Raw genomic sequence first — 16,866 nt, forward strand, 5'->3', positions numbered from 1 at the left:
ACTGCGTTCACAAGGTCTGTGATTTAAGCTATGAGTAGTCCAACTTGATGGCCCATTGCCGACATCATGGCAAAGCACACCAACTTGATGGAGAAACAGAATTTGTGGAACAAAGGCTTCTATACTTGGGCTCAGACTTACAAAAATGTCCTGTGATATTCAGATGTGTTTAATTCCAGCTGGACTCACTGAACTAAAATGGACGGTACTTGGACACAAATGTAACCAAAAAACTTCACTAACCACAGCTAGAACACAACAGTATATTCCAGAGACTTTGATTTGCTATTAAAAAAACATGTGTAGAAGAGGGGAAAAAATATATATTTACCTATATTATGTACATTATATATATAATTTTGCATATCATATATACACACATACAGGCACTAATACTGTCAATACCTCATATAATGGAAAGCATTTTATCACTGCTAAAACGCTGAATACCACAGAACATACTATGAACTTTCCTGAAAAATTATGGAATTAACTCATTTCCAAAATATGAAGAGATCTGCAATCCTAAAAGAAAATATGTATGAGTTTTGAGCCATACACACTGTAGTTGTACTTTGATCCATGTCTTGGACGCTTGTTAAGGGAAGATTTTAATATCTGAAACATAACACTCCTTTGAGACAGTTCTTATGGCTCTTTTGTGAACTGACTTTGTCAGCATGAGGCACAACATCCATAATGCATTCTGAAAATTTTCTTAGCAGCAACTACACAATTATCACTGCCTTATTTTGGCATCCAGTTAATGAGACAGTAACTGCATTATCATTCAGATACACTGCCATTTTTAATGTTTTTTTGTAATTCATTTCTATTTATATATTCTCTTGGTGAATACATGTTTTTAAAGAGGAATAGAGTTACTTAGGAAAAAAAGAAATATTGAATTTTTCCTCCTGGTCTGGGAAGGATTCTTTGCTTCTAAGTACAGATTTTCATTTCCCACATCCCTAGTAATATGGGTATAGAATAATTTTTTTTTTTCATATTCAGCTTCACAACTCTTAAACTGGAATTGTTAAGAAAAATAATAATGATAATAATCCAATAAGCAACAACCCTGCAGAAATAAACCTAGCTGCTCAGTTTTAGCATAATACAGTATAATCAGAACCACTATTTTCTCCTTTAGAATCATTTTTAGTACAAGCAGACCTCAACATTTTAGTTTCTGACATGAAAAGCGAATGTATTTATTTCTTTTACTTCACCCCAGTTAATGCATAACAGCTCTTCTGAACCTCCTTCCCAAACTACAGAATCATGCGCATTTTGTTAAGCAAAATGTTCCAAGTCTTCCCATCAAGATTGAATGGGTCAGGTCACAGATCTTTCATTTCCTTCAAAAGTAACATTTCAGCTAATTTGTGCTTGCCTTGAGCATCAGGCTAGTAATTCTTTTTTTCTCTTTATTCAGGGTCATCAGAATTTACAAGGACCTACTTCCTTATAAACAAGCATGTTATGAAGTATTAATGCATTTTCTGTCTTACAGACTGTGCTTTCATACTGTGTAAGAGAAAACTTTCAGATCAGAGAAAGGCAATAAGGAAGATCAAAGGTATGGAATGGCTTCTAAACAAGGAAAGAGAAATATTTTTCAATTCTCCAGGTTGGGAAAGAAATGATAGGAGAGGTGTGACAGAGGTTTATAAAATCATAAATGATCTGGAAAGTGTGAACTGAGCTCAACTGTTCAGTCTTTTCCAGTGTAAGGATATGGGGGGGGTGCAAACAGATGACAGGTTTGAAACAAGCAAAAGATGATTCTCCTTAGAACACAGGTAAACTGATGAACTCTGTCACAAGAAGCTGTTAAGCAAGATGCACTATACTGAAGGAATAAGAAAACCCCACATAAATCAAAAGTTTTAAAAGGCCCAGCTAGGTCAGAAGAAGCAGCAAAAAACAGGTTTGTAAGAAAGAATAAGTAAAAAATAAGCAAAAATGGATTTCAAACCAAGGTGTGAGGGAAGTAGAAAGAAGACATAAATCTTGGGAGAAAACTACCAGCAATTTACAAGGAGCAATTTGAATTTGGAAAGCTAAAATAAAATGGCAGACTTCACAGAATCACAGAAGGGTACAATTGGAAGGGACCACAAAGGGTCATCTGGCCCTAACTCTCTGTTTAAGCAGGGTCATCCTAGAGCACATGGCACAGAACTGTGTCCAGATGGTTCTTGAGTATCTCCAGACTTCTGACTCTTGCTAGTTTATAGTCAATGCTAACCAAAGGGTGCCACTTTCAGAGCTACCAGCATGATGGCAAACAGTCCTAGTTTTCAAGAAGCGAAGATTTATTTTTCTTTCCATAGTGCAAAAGAAGCCAATTTAACTGCACACACTTCAACAGCAAAAGAGCATTGCAGACACAGAGGAGCATTACCTTGAAGCACTTAAGTCCAACTCTTGCCCTGCCTCTGTGTCAGGTATTTCAGGGATGGAAAGAGCATTCATTACAGTAAACCCCTTTTCATAAGCTATATTCAATCTTTCTCAAAAAATAATAACAACCTTTCTGGATTGACTCTAACACTCTGAGCTCATTTCTGTTCTATATCCTTACATTACTTTCAGTGACATTGAGAGGAAAAAAAATGTGCTCCACTACCTGAATGCTCAAAGTCTCTCTAGAGACAGCATTGTCTGCTTAGGCAGTTTGCACCAGAAAATCTTCCCCTTCTCTTTGCACCCCCAGAGCGACTGCCTGCAGCAATCCTTCACTGTCAGGTATCATATCAGTTCAGTAATTATGGAGCAGCATTTCCACACTTATTCTTTTGTAACTCTGATACTGATGTGGTTGCCTGAAACTCTGACACTGATCAGCAAATGTATAGTAAAAAATCAACCACCTCATCTTGCAGTAATACACATGCCTGCAACTCCCAGAAGGAGACATGAAAGTTTTATGTTTTCTCATGACGACCACAGCTTATGGATTCAGGGCTGACCACATCCCACATGGGAATATGAAGGGAAGGGATGTCCAGAGGAGAAAGTGTCCCTGTGCTTTTCACTGTAAAGATATTAAAGTCAAATCTTCATCAAGTTCACCAAGAAAACCTAGACAAAAGTCATAATGCTGTTTACAAACATATGGAATTCTATTTGAAAATATGTGGCTCCGGTTTATGTTTATGTCTGGTAGACTGACAGAGGCACAGCTGCTGCAGCACCACAACCCCACATCCATCCATTTGTGGGGTGTGTGGAACCCCACACATACAGTGCATTTATACACATAACCATAGCCAACCACACAGATCAACACAGACGGAAATAACACAAGATCAACGCAGCACTCGGGCAAACACAAGCTGCACCAACATCCTGGTCCTGCTCCCCTCCCTGGCTGACCAGGATGAAAGCAATTTAGCATAGAATACATATATAGATATGTTATATATCCCTCCAGGAAGTGGCCACAGATACCTAATCTGTTTTCAAGACCCAGCCTTTGGACCATCACGCACTTGCACAAACAGGTCTGTCTCTGGTCTGGCTTGGACTCCCTGCTTCCTCCAGTACTTAAGCCACACCTCTCCAGTATCCACACCTCTCCAGGCCTCCACCCTCTCCAGTATCCAACGCAGGCTTATGGCCTCCTCTCTCGCTCACCAGTAGTGTGGTCTGACCAGTCATCACACATGCTGAGATACACACCCACAAAATACATGTGCAGCTGCCCCAGCTCTCGAGCCCATCTGACCCATGGCCCCCCTGAGTACCAGACGGTACCTAGACCTCTCCATTACCTCCACCTGCTCCACTACAACACCTGAGACCCTGTGACACAAGGGTTCCATTCTGTGGTCTCCCCACACACATAGACAGGCACAAGCACGCAGAATAGGTGTTAGAAATGGAGGCTGAGAAGAAGACAGGACGAGCAGCATGGGTCAGGGACAGGGCATGGCCAGCTAACTGGACTGACCATCAGCCTGTTAACACATGGTCACCCCTTTTATTGCCTTGTTCCTCTATTCTCCCACATCTGTTCCTCCCCCAAAACACTATGATCCCTCCTTTTCCCCATTTTGTTTCCTCCCCTAAACATCCCATCCTAAGTCAGTTGACTGTCCAATTTGCTCTGATTAGGTTATATGGGTTTCTCTGTCACTGTTTCCCTGCTCCTTCATATTTTTGCACATTAGCTTTTAATTAACATTGACCTAACAGCTGATCCAATCTAAAAGTCAGTGGAGTTTAGAAAGCACAGACAATGTATATCAGCAGAAGGTTGAGACAAGGAAAATATCCAAAATATCCAAATCCAGTGTGTAGAGACACATTTTTTCCAGACAGGACCAGCTGGCTGCAGCTGCAATGATTATCCCAGTAGTAATATGAGAAGGATTGGAGTCACTGCTGGGGCTGCTCCAGCAGGACTGAAATGGCTCTCCAGCACACCTTCTGCTGCCTGTGGTCTCCTCTCAGAGGAGGGAAAGGGGCAGAAATTTGCCACTCAAGACCCATCAGTATCAGTCTCTCATTCAAGACCTGCACCAGGCAATTCAAATGCAGAGCTGGGTTTAACACTGACTCTGCTAAGGAAAAGAGGGTTCCAAAGTGAGATCTTTATTTGTACTCTGTTCTAACCTTGCAGGAGCTTAAAGGTTACTGACAAAGCCCAGGACTGACGGTGCAGGTAGGTCCAGGGAGGATACAGAGCATGTTTACGAAGGTTACTGCTTGCTCCCCCACTGTCCCAGGCAGGCCAGCTCTGATTGTGTGCAACCCCGGGATTTGACTCAGGAATATTTTTAGCAAATGCAGCTCAATGGAGGCTGAAATAATGTAGTTCAGAGAAAATAACTAGATAATGATTTCAGGGACTATGTGTGTGCCATGTGCAAGAGATTCTGCAGTGACGCAGTCAATACCAATAAGAGTAGAATGGGAATCATCTCTGCATTCAGAGATCAGTGGTGCAGCATCAATAAACTGAACTGAGGTGAGAAAGTTCCAAATACCCAAGGAAAACATTTACTGTCTAAATGACTGAATAGCAGAAAAAAAAAAGGTGTCATCGCTGCTGACTGAACAGCAAATAAAGCAAAATCTTAGAGCAAATAATAGAGAACATTATTAAAGGTGCCTCATTACCACCTTTCAACTTTTCCATATTCTACTTCTCCTACTTACCAGCATTTATGCTTTTGTTCCCATTTTCACACAGATAATTTAACGTTTCTTCTCTGTCCCCTCCTTTTTGCTGTACATTCTTTTTTATAAATTGTGGCCATTTCTGCACTTTCAAGACTTTTGAATTGTTATCCTATGCTTATTTTATTAAAAAAGAAGGGGGGAGAGGGAAAGGGGGGCAAGACAAGCCCTAAGGATCTTAACCAACTTGACTGTATTTGATGTTATGAAATAAATTAAACATGATAAATGAGTGGATCTAAATAGTCTGTTAGGGCAAAAGAAATGGGGTTGGAATGCCACCACTTCACTGCTCTGCTAGACCCTGAGGACACCGTCAGTACAGCAACAGCCTCTTCAGGTGTCACACAGAGGGACCACCATCTCCTCTCTCTGCTCCTGCCCACTAGCCTGTGTGAGTTGGCTGGAGCAGGCAGACCACCTGGGAGCACTGCTTCTTGTCACTATGGGCTGTTCTTTCCACAGGCCAAATTTTAATGATTCACTCCACAGGCCAAGCAGGATGCATGTCTGTGTGAACATGGAAGTCAGCATCAGCCAGCATTCAGACACAGTCAGCAAAACCCCAGCAGACTTCCATTAGAAGCCAGAACTCCATCTCATCACCTACATACTAGAGGAAACAGGATAATCACACACCTCATATTTGCATTCAGAGTGTGAAGCTCTCTCATACAAGCTGTTGCAAACCTCCTTGAATAATCCCAACAGTTTAACTAAAAGTACGTATGTGAGTAAATGCTTGTCAGGACACAGACTTTTCCTGTCTGAAAATCATTTGGGCAGGATCTCATCTCTACATGTTTAGGGGTAAAGTGTAGCAAATAACACTAGTAAATAGGACAGACAATCCTGCTGTGGTTTGAACAACTGTTGCTGTGACAGAGATGCTGCTGAACTACCATACAGAGTGAGACAGCATTCAAGACAAAGAAGATTGTTCTAAGGTGGCCACTAGAAATCTTTTAAATGAACAAATTTCTTCAGAGCAAAACTTGATTTATCTCTTTGGAGCAAAAGTCAGTTTTGGCTTCTAAAGCACAAAAGTGTGTCTGTGTTGAAGAACTCAGAATCACATGCTTCAGAATTTGACCTACTCATTTGCATTCATTAATGTTGAAATCATTTCCCCCAGTTTAATAGTGACCCAATGAACTTTCAAGTCCTTCTTTTCATCCTCTTCTGTAGCAGTGCATAGTGGCAAGAACTGTTTGAACGACAGGCACTGGGATCTGGAATAATTAGTATTTCGCATGCATGGAAGTCATCCTACTTACAGGATCAATGAAACCAACTATTCTTGCTTAGAAGAGAGAAAAATTTCTCTGGGTCAGATTGATAAGAATTGATAAGGGTGTGGAAGGCACCAGCTCCCTTCTTCAGCATCTAGAACAAACATCTGCTGGGATCCTTTAGGGTGATTTTGCTCAAGTGTTTGTTTCCTGTCCTGCTGAGGCTTCAGTCAATGATGGCCTACCAGCCTTAGTTCTGGGCACCCATAAGCAGCTGAATCTTCTGCAGACCTACACTATTTCAACATTGGTAAGTCTTAATTACTTGTTGAAACAGACTAGAGGGCTGTGGATTAACTGTGCTATTGTATATCCAAAGACACGGAAGCTGGCCTAAGGTTCAGATTCAGACAGATCTCTGCACAGCTTTGTGTTTCCAGAGCAGCGTAAGTGCTTTCACACAGCCTGACCTCTCAAGGCCCCTGGACCTGAGCTAGTCTGATGCAGAGACAGCTTGATTACTTCAGACCTGGGTTCTTGTGGCTTCTGAGCTGATAGACTGCCAGACATCTGTGAGAAAATACATCCTCAAAGGAACAAAGAAAATTAAACTGCAAATATATTCATGAACATAACTTTATGTCTGATAAACCACAGCCTGTGCTGTTTGCAGACTGCTGCAATCAAAGTTGTAACTAATACTGCCCCACTCAGAAACAGGTAAGAGCTAGCAGAGTCCAGGCAGGTGACCTTTGCAGCAAATATGCAGCATACAGCCTTTAGTATACTCAGAACCAGTTCTAAACTGATGGCAGATAAACATGATTTATTACACATAATTAGAGAGAGGCACAGAAGAGACATGAGTCCTTCTCAGAGAGAACAAATAATGATCTCACTCACTGGGTATGCAAGAACACATATACCTTGAGAGGGGAAAGAATATGCAGTACAATTACCAAAGGTGCAATTCCTGTGAAGAATTAGGAATTCATGGATGCACAGAATCATAGATTCATCAGGGCTGGAAGACATCTACAAGATCATCCAGTCCAACCATCCAGCCAGCACAGCCACTGTAACCCCTAACCCACTAAACCATATCCAAACCACCCAGCACCAAATCCAAGCTTACTTCAAGGTTTGCAGATTATGTCCTCCAGCTGGGTCTCTGCTGGTAAACCAGAGTGGAAGGCAGTTTTTAATTGCATGAGCATAATTTCTGTATAGCTGTTACCCTGCTCACTAGCCCCATTTTGATCTGGGCAAAGTAGTATTTTCCCAGAGCCTTGACGTGTCTTAGACGATAGAATACGTCAGGAATGTTTTGGAAGAAGCTGACACCTGACTGCCGTGTTTGGGGAAGGGAAAAGGGGTGGGAGTTTAGGCAGGTAAACAAAAGCTGGGCTGTGCTACCAGCTCCAGGGCCAGAGCACAGCTCCCCTTTTACCAGCAGCATAGCTGTAGCTGCTAAGAAAAAAACCCGAAAACATGTGCAGAAGTTTACCTCCTTTGCTTCTGGCCTCCACATGCGTATTTGGGAGCATTAACCGATTCCATCACGCACAGCACCCACAAGATGGGCACTTGGAGGCCGTAGTCAAGGCAGTTCTGCAGCAAGCATTTTACTGAAACACATGGCAGAAGTGTGCTGAGGGAAACAAGGGCTATCCAGGGACTTGCATGAGCACACAATGCCATGAATGCACAGGAGTGCAAATTTTGGAAGATGACTGGAAGAGGAATGACTTCTACTTGACCAGCAGCTTAGCACTGTTGGATGGCAGGGGCTTAGAGGACAAATAGAAAGATCACATCCTAATGCAGGCATCTAAAATAGATGGAGTCTTGTCAGAGACTGAAATAGTTCATGCCTCAAACATTGAGATGAAGTTTTAAAGAAGCTGCAGCCACAGAAACCTCCTTGAAGAACTTTGAAATGAAAGTCAAACTGTTGATTAGATAAAGGGAAGCACATTGTTCAATCACCTCAGGCTGAGGGAAAGGTTTGCATCCACAAAAGGCCAAAGCCACCAGCTGCAACTATCCCTGGCTGAGTTTGGGGTGGGGGGAGAGCACAGCTCACACAAGCCAGGTTTACACAGATTCCCCCCAGCTGAGGGGGGAGGAGGAGGTTTTGGGTGTCTGGTGCAGCCTCTGGTGAGAGGCAACAAACACAAACTGGCCCAGCTGTGGAAGCCCCAGCCCCACAGGGCACATCCACGGGACATTCCCGTGAGAGGCTTGGCCCCACAGGGCTGCACGTGGTGCAACAGACCCAGAGTCTGCTGTGAGAGACTGACCCCCACCCCAGGGGGACATGGCTGGACATGCCCACCCAGCCTGAGCATGTACACCCATGGGACTCTGTGCCTTCTGGGGGACCTTCACCACCGAGAGAGCAGCTGGAGAGGATCAACGAACATCGCTGGGATCCACGGAGTGGTGATATTTTCCTTATTCTGTCCCTGTCACTCTTTCTGTCCCCCCCACTTATTTTCTACTTCTTTCTCTCTGTCTCTCTGTCTCTCATATTTACCATCAAATGAAACCCTTACTATTGTCACTGGTGTATGGTCTCGTTTGCACCTTAATTTGGGCAGAAGCATTTCTAAGAACCTTAAAACTGGATCATTACAGGTCTTGAACCATTGCAAGGTGGATTCTGACTCACCAGAATCTTCTCTACACAACAACAGGTGTTTGTGTTCCTGATCCATATTTTATACTGCACCAAAAGCAGCTGACAGGATGGGGAAATGTACTCACATATTGATAGTGAAAGGCATTTTTCTTGTACTGAATTCTTAAAAATAACATGTAGACTTAGACAGTAACTCTTTGAGTCCATAAAATGGCAAAGCATCATGTCTAGAGTGAGTATTACTCACAGAATTTAATGTTCCAGCTGCAATAAGATAAGAATTAATTCACAATAAATTTGACAAAAAATAGCAATCTGTAAAAGTACTATGTAACTGAAAAGGCTGGCCAAAGTCTGTGAAAATGGAAGGGAATCAGCAAAATTAACTCAGATGAAGTAACTAAGATTCTTTACCCAAGAAAAATTATTTGAACAGGCAGTAATACAAAATTCTGAATTCATGGGTTTAACCTTTTCCTGGTAACTTATTTACATTAAAGTCATCCTTAAAAGGATATGGAATACAACTCCCTTGCAAAAGGTATGCTGTATGGGTGACAGTTTAGTTGCTGCTCCAGCCTAGAAGTACTGGAATTTCCAAACACCTGTTTTAATTTTTTACCATTTTGGAAGTATAGTAGCCTCAAGACTGAGCATTCTGACATAGACATTTTATAATTTCAGGGACATACTGAAGGATTGGGGTCTTGTTCAATGTATTAATTTATATTTTGGAAAATTAAAGTTGCTAAATGAAATTGTCATTTTTAGAATATGAAATGTAAGCTAAAGTAGCATGAAAGTGATAAACAAATATTCACTGCTGATAAAAATATTAACTTAAATGAAGCTGACACAAATGTCAATCTGATCCTTTCAGTAAAGCTTAAGAATCAATGCTAACTGGAGTTATTTGATAACTCATGGAGATATTTCCATGATTTAAAAAAAAGGAGGCATTTATTAGTTATCTTCTGTGCTTTGAGGATTTCCTACACTTCTCACCAGATCTATTTTCCATGCATTTCTTAGATGCTGATTTTGGGCTGCAGGTAAATGGTGCTTTTGAAAACCCACATGGCCACCTGCACACATGATTTCATTTCACAATAACAGTTCTAGGACTTTGCTGAATCTTCCATCACAGTAAGTATTACAGGTCTTCCCTTTAAAGCCTCAGGAACTTTTTGGAAGACGTCCACATTGTCCGTGTTTATGCTTAAACACTCTGAAATGCAATTATACATTCTCCTACATATCTATGATCTTGTAGGCAAGTGGCCTCTTCATAAGCACATACAAACTGTACAGATTGACTTAAAGAATGAGTGAAACCCAAAGTACATCTGCTGATTGTGAAAATTAGGTAAAACCCCACAGCAGATGGCATTTGAATATCTGCCTAGATTAAGCATAAAATCAAGAGCAAAGAAAAGATGCAATAATAAAACACATGCCTGCTTCACTGTGCTATGCAGGACAGAGCCTTCCTCTCTCAAAGTGGCTCCCAGCTGCTGCACAATGTGCTGAGCCAGACTGTTGGAGAGAGCAAAGGGAACAAGGCACAAAGTACAGGACAGCGGCAGCTGCTGCTACAAGGAATAGAGCCTCCCCTCCTTCCATGGCGGTCACTGCCCTCCACACCTGCAGCAGGAACAACAGCAATTCACCCCATGAAACTAAGCAGCAGGAAGCAGGAGTTGTTTAAGCTGCATTACCTTCATGAATAACCCTTCTTCCCCATCTCCTTCAAAAAAAGGTATTCAAGGAAAACGGATAAATTCAGCCCACAGTAACAGCTTTTAGACATTCAGACTGAATGAAGTTCCTATGTGCTTTAAACTTTCACTGTGCAGCTTTACAGCCTCAGGGGTTGTACAGCACTGGATGTACTTAAAGACATGGGCTTTTTTCCCAGACTTTTTTAATAAACATGATTTTTTCTTGCACCGTGTGATAACAGCATAAACCAATTCCTACTCTATTTCTGAGCCCTAGAGCTGTACATTTTCTTCTTTTATAAGTCAATGAATACTGATGCTTTTTATTTTTATTTTTCTGCTGTGCCACTCTATTACATAAAACAGTTTTTTGTAAATATCATCACCTATTAAAGTTATTCAGTTAACAGATGAGTTTAAATCAGTGTTCTAAACAAAAAAGTATATGTCTTTTGCATGACATACTGCATGGGGATTAGAACCTCTTAATATATATTACAGATGACGTGTTGTCCATCTTGGAAAAACCTGCTACATTTCTGATTATGAGCTTTTGGTAGAACTTGTTTCAAGATGTGTAGTGATGAAGATGGCTAATTTTTTTTTTTTTAATAGAGCCACATTCCCTTTTTCAATTCACTGTTGTTTGGTTTATTTGGTTTTTTTCCTGAATAGGCCACAGCTATTGATTTTTAATTTTGTAAGAGCAGACCTCAGCTTAACTGATGGAAAATGCACAAGATCTTGTGCATGTAGCCTTGGAATTTCCCAAATCAAACATTCCTGAAAATAAATGTTAAGAATAATCCAGGTTATGAGATCACACACACAAAGACTTTCATAAAAGTTGTTACAAATTATTTCCTTTTGCTGTATGCATTCCTGAACAAAATGCAAAGCTGATATAAAATTGTATGTATGCACACATGCATTCTGCCTAGCTGTAGTTTTGTGCCTCTAAAGGTGACCCCTTTTACAGAGCTGAAAGAGCCACCAAAAAAAACCTCTAAGGTAAAGAACACTACTTAAAAAAAAAAAAATAGTTTTTAAGTGATTTAGCCAAGGTTTGGAAAACACTTAGCCACAGCTCATGAAAAATGATTGCAAGAGCAACAAAATTGCTTGCTGAGACAGTAAAACTAAAAGACTAAAACAAAAAAAATTGCACTCCTCATATAAATCATAGGGAAAAAGAAAAACGGAAGCTTATAGGATGTTTAATTATTTTGGTTACCTCTTTTTTTCAACAGATTAAGAACAAAATTACCTCTAATGATAGTATCAAGCCATTAGTTGACTAGTTGATAATAGAGCAGGAAAACCACAAGTATTTGATTAGAATCTGTTCTGTTTTGGGAAAAAACAGGTTATGTGTTTATAGCAAGAGGCGGCAGTTAAATATTTTCCATTCCAGAAATAACTGAAGGGGATGTTAAAGTCGTGAAAGCCTTCTGAGCCAAATGCCTTAACACCAGAATTAGAGTCATGTTCTATTAGAGCAGTCCTGAAGCAGAGAGAACATCCTCTGCTTGGCAGTAGGATTCTCACCTGGAAAGAGGGGGCAGAGTCCCAGATTCCAGAATGTGTGCCTAGTAAAGGTTAGGATTAAAATTTTCAACAGAAAAAAGCCTCAAAACATACATACACCGTTATTTTTTTCATGAACTGAGGCTGGAACACAGGACTCTTTTTCCCCCTTCCCGTCAGAGATCCCACAGCTGTGCACTAAATTCCCCACAGACACACACAGGGAGAGTGTGTTGGGTGTTTCACTGTAGAGGCTGTGTCTCGGTGCTGAGCAGGGCAGCACACTGACCCCTTTGTAGGCCTGGCCCCTATTAGCATTTGGCACAGCTGCAGCTGCTCCTGGCACGCTCCTCTAAGGCAAATGCCCACACTGCAAGAAAGATGTTGATGAAGCACAAGTGAGGACTCAAAGAACAACTGTGAAAGTAATGAAAGGCTTAGCTAGTGCAAAAGCAGGCAACTCATTTATTTTACTGACAAAAAGGTTATGAGGCAAATTCATGATAGTCTAGAAGCACTCTCATGGGAGAAACAGAAATTGGATCCTGTTGGGTCTGTCAGCCCACCGGCCAAAAAATTGAGATCCAGAAGCTGGATGACAAGGCTAGACAAATTCCTACTACAAAAGATGAACAGAATTCTAACATTGATGCTCAACAGCCATGGAAAAAATATGAAGGCTTGTGGAAGCACATCTCCATCATTCTCCATTTTTAAACCAAGGTGGATTCTCTCGCCTGAACGACATGTAGGTCAAACAGAGACTAGCTCATGTAAGCAGCAGACAGTCTGTTGAAGGATTCTTTATCCCAACAAGAGGCTTTTATCTCAGTATCTTTAACTGCAACTGACACTGGATAATCAAGAGGATCCTAAGCTTTTTGGCTTTAGAGAAGCCACTTTTTTGATATAAAATCTTTCAGAGGATAACAAAGGAATACAAAACCAGTCAGATATGCTCTGCCAAATTGCAAAATGAGCAAATGCTTTGGAACATTGATTTTTCTCTACTCATAGACTGGAGGTATGATTAACTTTTAAAATGCTATGGGATGCCAATCAGTCACTGAAAGATGCTGAAAAATTGAAGAGGGTCCAGCAGAGGCCTATCAAAACCATTATAAGGCAGGAGAACCTGGCATAAGAAGTGAGACTGAAAGAATGTTTGTTGAGCCAAGAGAAAGCTCAGAGAAGATACAATGGAAGTCTCAAAACATAGGAAGTAATTATAAAGGAGATGCAGGTATTCTATACAGAAGAATGTTTGCTACATATACAAGATATATATATTATAATATCCTATATCAGCTTAAGGTATACAATTGACAAATGTTATTTCTCTTTTTAGTGCAATCGGTATCTCTAGTCTAAGCCCTTATTTGTAGTCTCGATTTTCAAAAGCAAAGAGCACAGAACAAACATTGTTTTGCTTACACTCCAAAGTATAAACAATAGTAATCTAAGAATGTACAGAGGGCAAATGAAAGGAAATGAGGGAGCATCATCTAGTCCTTTCCACAAATTTGCAAGAATGCAGTGCACTCAGTACTTCCAGTAACTGCCAAGCTATTCGTAACACTTAACATGTTTTACAAAGACAGAATGGAAAACTAGTAACAACCCGGAAACGAAGCACTCTTAACAATTTACACATTGCAGAAAGACTGCCATTCTTTGTGAATGAAACAGAAAGTTACAGGAGAGATGAAAGACAGTAATTGTGCCTCACAGACCATGATTTCTTTTGATTCTGTAGATGTGATGTGTCTAAAAATACAGTATCTTCTGAAAGTATTGTTTTAGATATACCAAATGTTGATGATCTAGAAAGACAGGCAGGAAAAATAAATAATTTTTGCAAGCAGCAACTTTAACCCAAAACTGTTTTAGAGAAGGAGTGGCAATCATTAATACTGTTTTAGCTGTGCATCTATGCCAACAATAAAAGCCATAGGTTGACAAAAAACCAAAGAGTAATATTCTCCCTGGTTTATTCCACTACAAATATCAATAACTGTATTACTGAATTATTTAAATACTATATTAACTGCAGGTGACCACAGTTCTTGCTTAACATACAGCATAATTTCACAACCTCCACAAAAAACCACTCAACTAATCCAAATCAGCAAGAGAAAAGCAAACCTACCTTGCTCATCATTTAAAACTTATACAGAGAATTACATCTTAGAACATATTTTGTTTACCAGACTTCAATTTCAATATTCCATAGAACACAATTTTGCAGTCATAGCTGGAAATAAAATGTATTTTCCTGAACAACAAGTTACAAGGCAAGACATTTGCAAAATCACTGCAATTATCCTTTGAGACACAGTGTTTTAAAAGGTAAGTAGAAACTATTATTTGCTTTGTTCTTAATGCTATTCACAATAAATAGTACGATGTCTTTCCTGTTCAAGTAGTATGTTTATAAAAATGTGTTCACTTTAAAGCTTCAGTATCATTTTGATGCAAAAGTTAAAATAATTCTGTTTCCTTAACATGGCATAACTATACTAAAAAACCAAACCCATGTATCTGTTTTTCAGAATGAAATCTTATGTTTTCCTTAAAAAATACAGATTTCTATCAATGACAGCTGGGCTCATCACAGTACTACAACTAAAACTGTAATAATTCACCATTTAAAAGATCTTCTGTAAAACGGTAAGGAAAAACAACTAATATTTGGATTTTTATAAAGTAATAATCTGCAGTATGTCATGTGGTAGATTGTCAGAGTTGAGTTACAATCCAAGACACAACTTCAAACACAGATGGGTTCCCAAAATGTCATGGAGTCTGGAGCCAGCCAGTCTCCTTCAATCATTGGGACCAATCAGAGTGAGGCTGTAAAATTCCTATAAATGGCTGAGAACTACAGAAGGAGGACAAGACCTACAGCAAGCTTGTAGAGGGCAGTGTCTCCCCAGCAGATCTTTAACCCCGCAGACTTGAGCGCATTCAAAGGAACAATCTCAAAGATAACATTTTGATGCCTGGAAAAAATCCTTGGTCTTAAAAGCAAGGCCTTAACGAGGTGAGGAGATGAACAATGTGGTTTACAAACCAGAGGGGTAATGCATCTACCACAGGACAGCTGCATCACATATTTTTTCAACCAATATAAGTTTTTACATTGGTAAGTGCTATGTGGCTGTAGATTCCACCACTTCCGTGTGTAATTTAGGAAGACATAACATTACTGACACCCTCATTATTAGAAAGCGAATTAGCTGTGAATTAGCAATTCAGAAATCAAGACAGAAGTAAGTTTATACTCCCAAGCACCCACTAAGGCACTCCTGGCTCATTTACCAGGCTGTTCAATGCACAGTTAATCATTAACTCCACAAAGCACTTACCTGCCAAACCAAGTGCTCCTTTACAACAGCTGAACCTGACAGACACACGCTCAGCACAATCGTGTGAGATGCAGAGGTCACGACGCTGGCAACTATAGCATCCCTCATGTTGAAGGGCAGCATGGTGTACACCACAAAAATGATGAACAAGAAAAATGATACCTGTGCAAGACAGAAAGACAAAAAAGAAGCATGTCAAATTCACCTCAGAATAACATTTAAAAAAATAGCATTTAATTTTGAACTGGCTTCAGCATAAAGTTACACCCCAGTTTTTCACAGGAAAGTCATTGCTAACCGCTGAAGAAAATTATTTAGACAGAATTGATTTTTTAAGAGTCTTGGAAAATTTACAGCATATTAGGCTTAAGAAGTGCAGTTTCAAGAAACTAAATCATGGTTTCAGATACAGAATACTCCAAACTTTTCAAATATAACTTCAAATTTATACTTTCAAATTTTTATTTTTATTAATATTCTGTTTACAAATAAAGGGAGAACCCAGGACTGATCAATTCTGATTGTGACCTGCTTTACAAAATAATCTGTCAAACTCCTCACAGAGCCTTAATTTGAATACAGAGAGATTTTTTACATCCTGATATGCTAAAAGTTCACAATTTAATTTAAAAAAAAAAAGCCCAAGTTCAGCCAACCGTTTCGGTTTAACAAGATCGTATTTCATGTGTATCTGCACAACCTATGTCAAATTTCATAAAACCAGTACATTTTAAGGTAATACATTTATTTAGTCATGGAAAACAGCTTCAGAAAATCACAGTCCATATGCAGACTTTCCTGTCAGCCTCTTTTAAAGGGTACTAGTGTCTGAACAAACCTTATGGAACAAATGCACAGCCCAACCCATAACAGCAAAAGGGATTCCTTCACTATCCATAGAAAATATATATTTGATGGTATGCTTATGTTCCACACCCCACAACACATTTGAGAAAATGTCACTAGATTTGGGACACAGGTTTTGCATGCATAGGTAAGTAGGTGATTCTGAAAATGTGTCAGCTTGTATCTCCATGTAAGGCTTTCCATCAGTTTGAGTTGACTTGAAAGCCTATTCACCATCCAGCAGTTGTATACACACAGTATAGAACTCAGAAAGCTCCCAGGCAGGTATGAGCAAGAGTAATTTGCTGCTCACTTCCCTTGGTGTCAGTCTGTGT

The 16,866-nt window shown here is 40.0% G+C and overlaps 1 protein-coding gene across 2 annotated transcripts in view; it reads right to left on the minus strand.

The window, feature by feature from the left end:
• Positions 1-16,866, minus strand: part of ADCY2 (adenylate cyclase 2) — a 205,883-nt gene that overhangs the window by 121,017 nt on the left and 68,000 nt on the right. For both annotated transcript variants that reach the window (XM_048312183.1, XM_048312174.1), the window contains exon 3: positions 15,686-15,847. In XM_048312183.1, the coding sequence (XP_048168140.1) occupies positions 15,686-15,847 (162 nt within the window). The remainder of the gene's footprint in view (positions 1-15,685; positions 15,848-16,866) is intronic.

The sequence above is a fragment of the Corvus hawaiiensis genome, chromosome 1 (genome assembly GCF_020740725.1).
Source record: "Corvus hawaiiensis isolate bCorHaw1 chromosome 1, bCorHaw1.pri.cur, whole genome shotgun sequence".
NCBI classification, from domain to species: domain Eukaryota; kingdom Metazoa; phylum Chordata; class Aves; order Passeriformes; family Corvidae; genus Corvus; species Corvus hawaiiensis.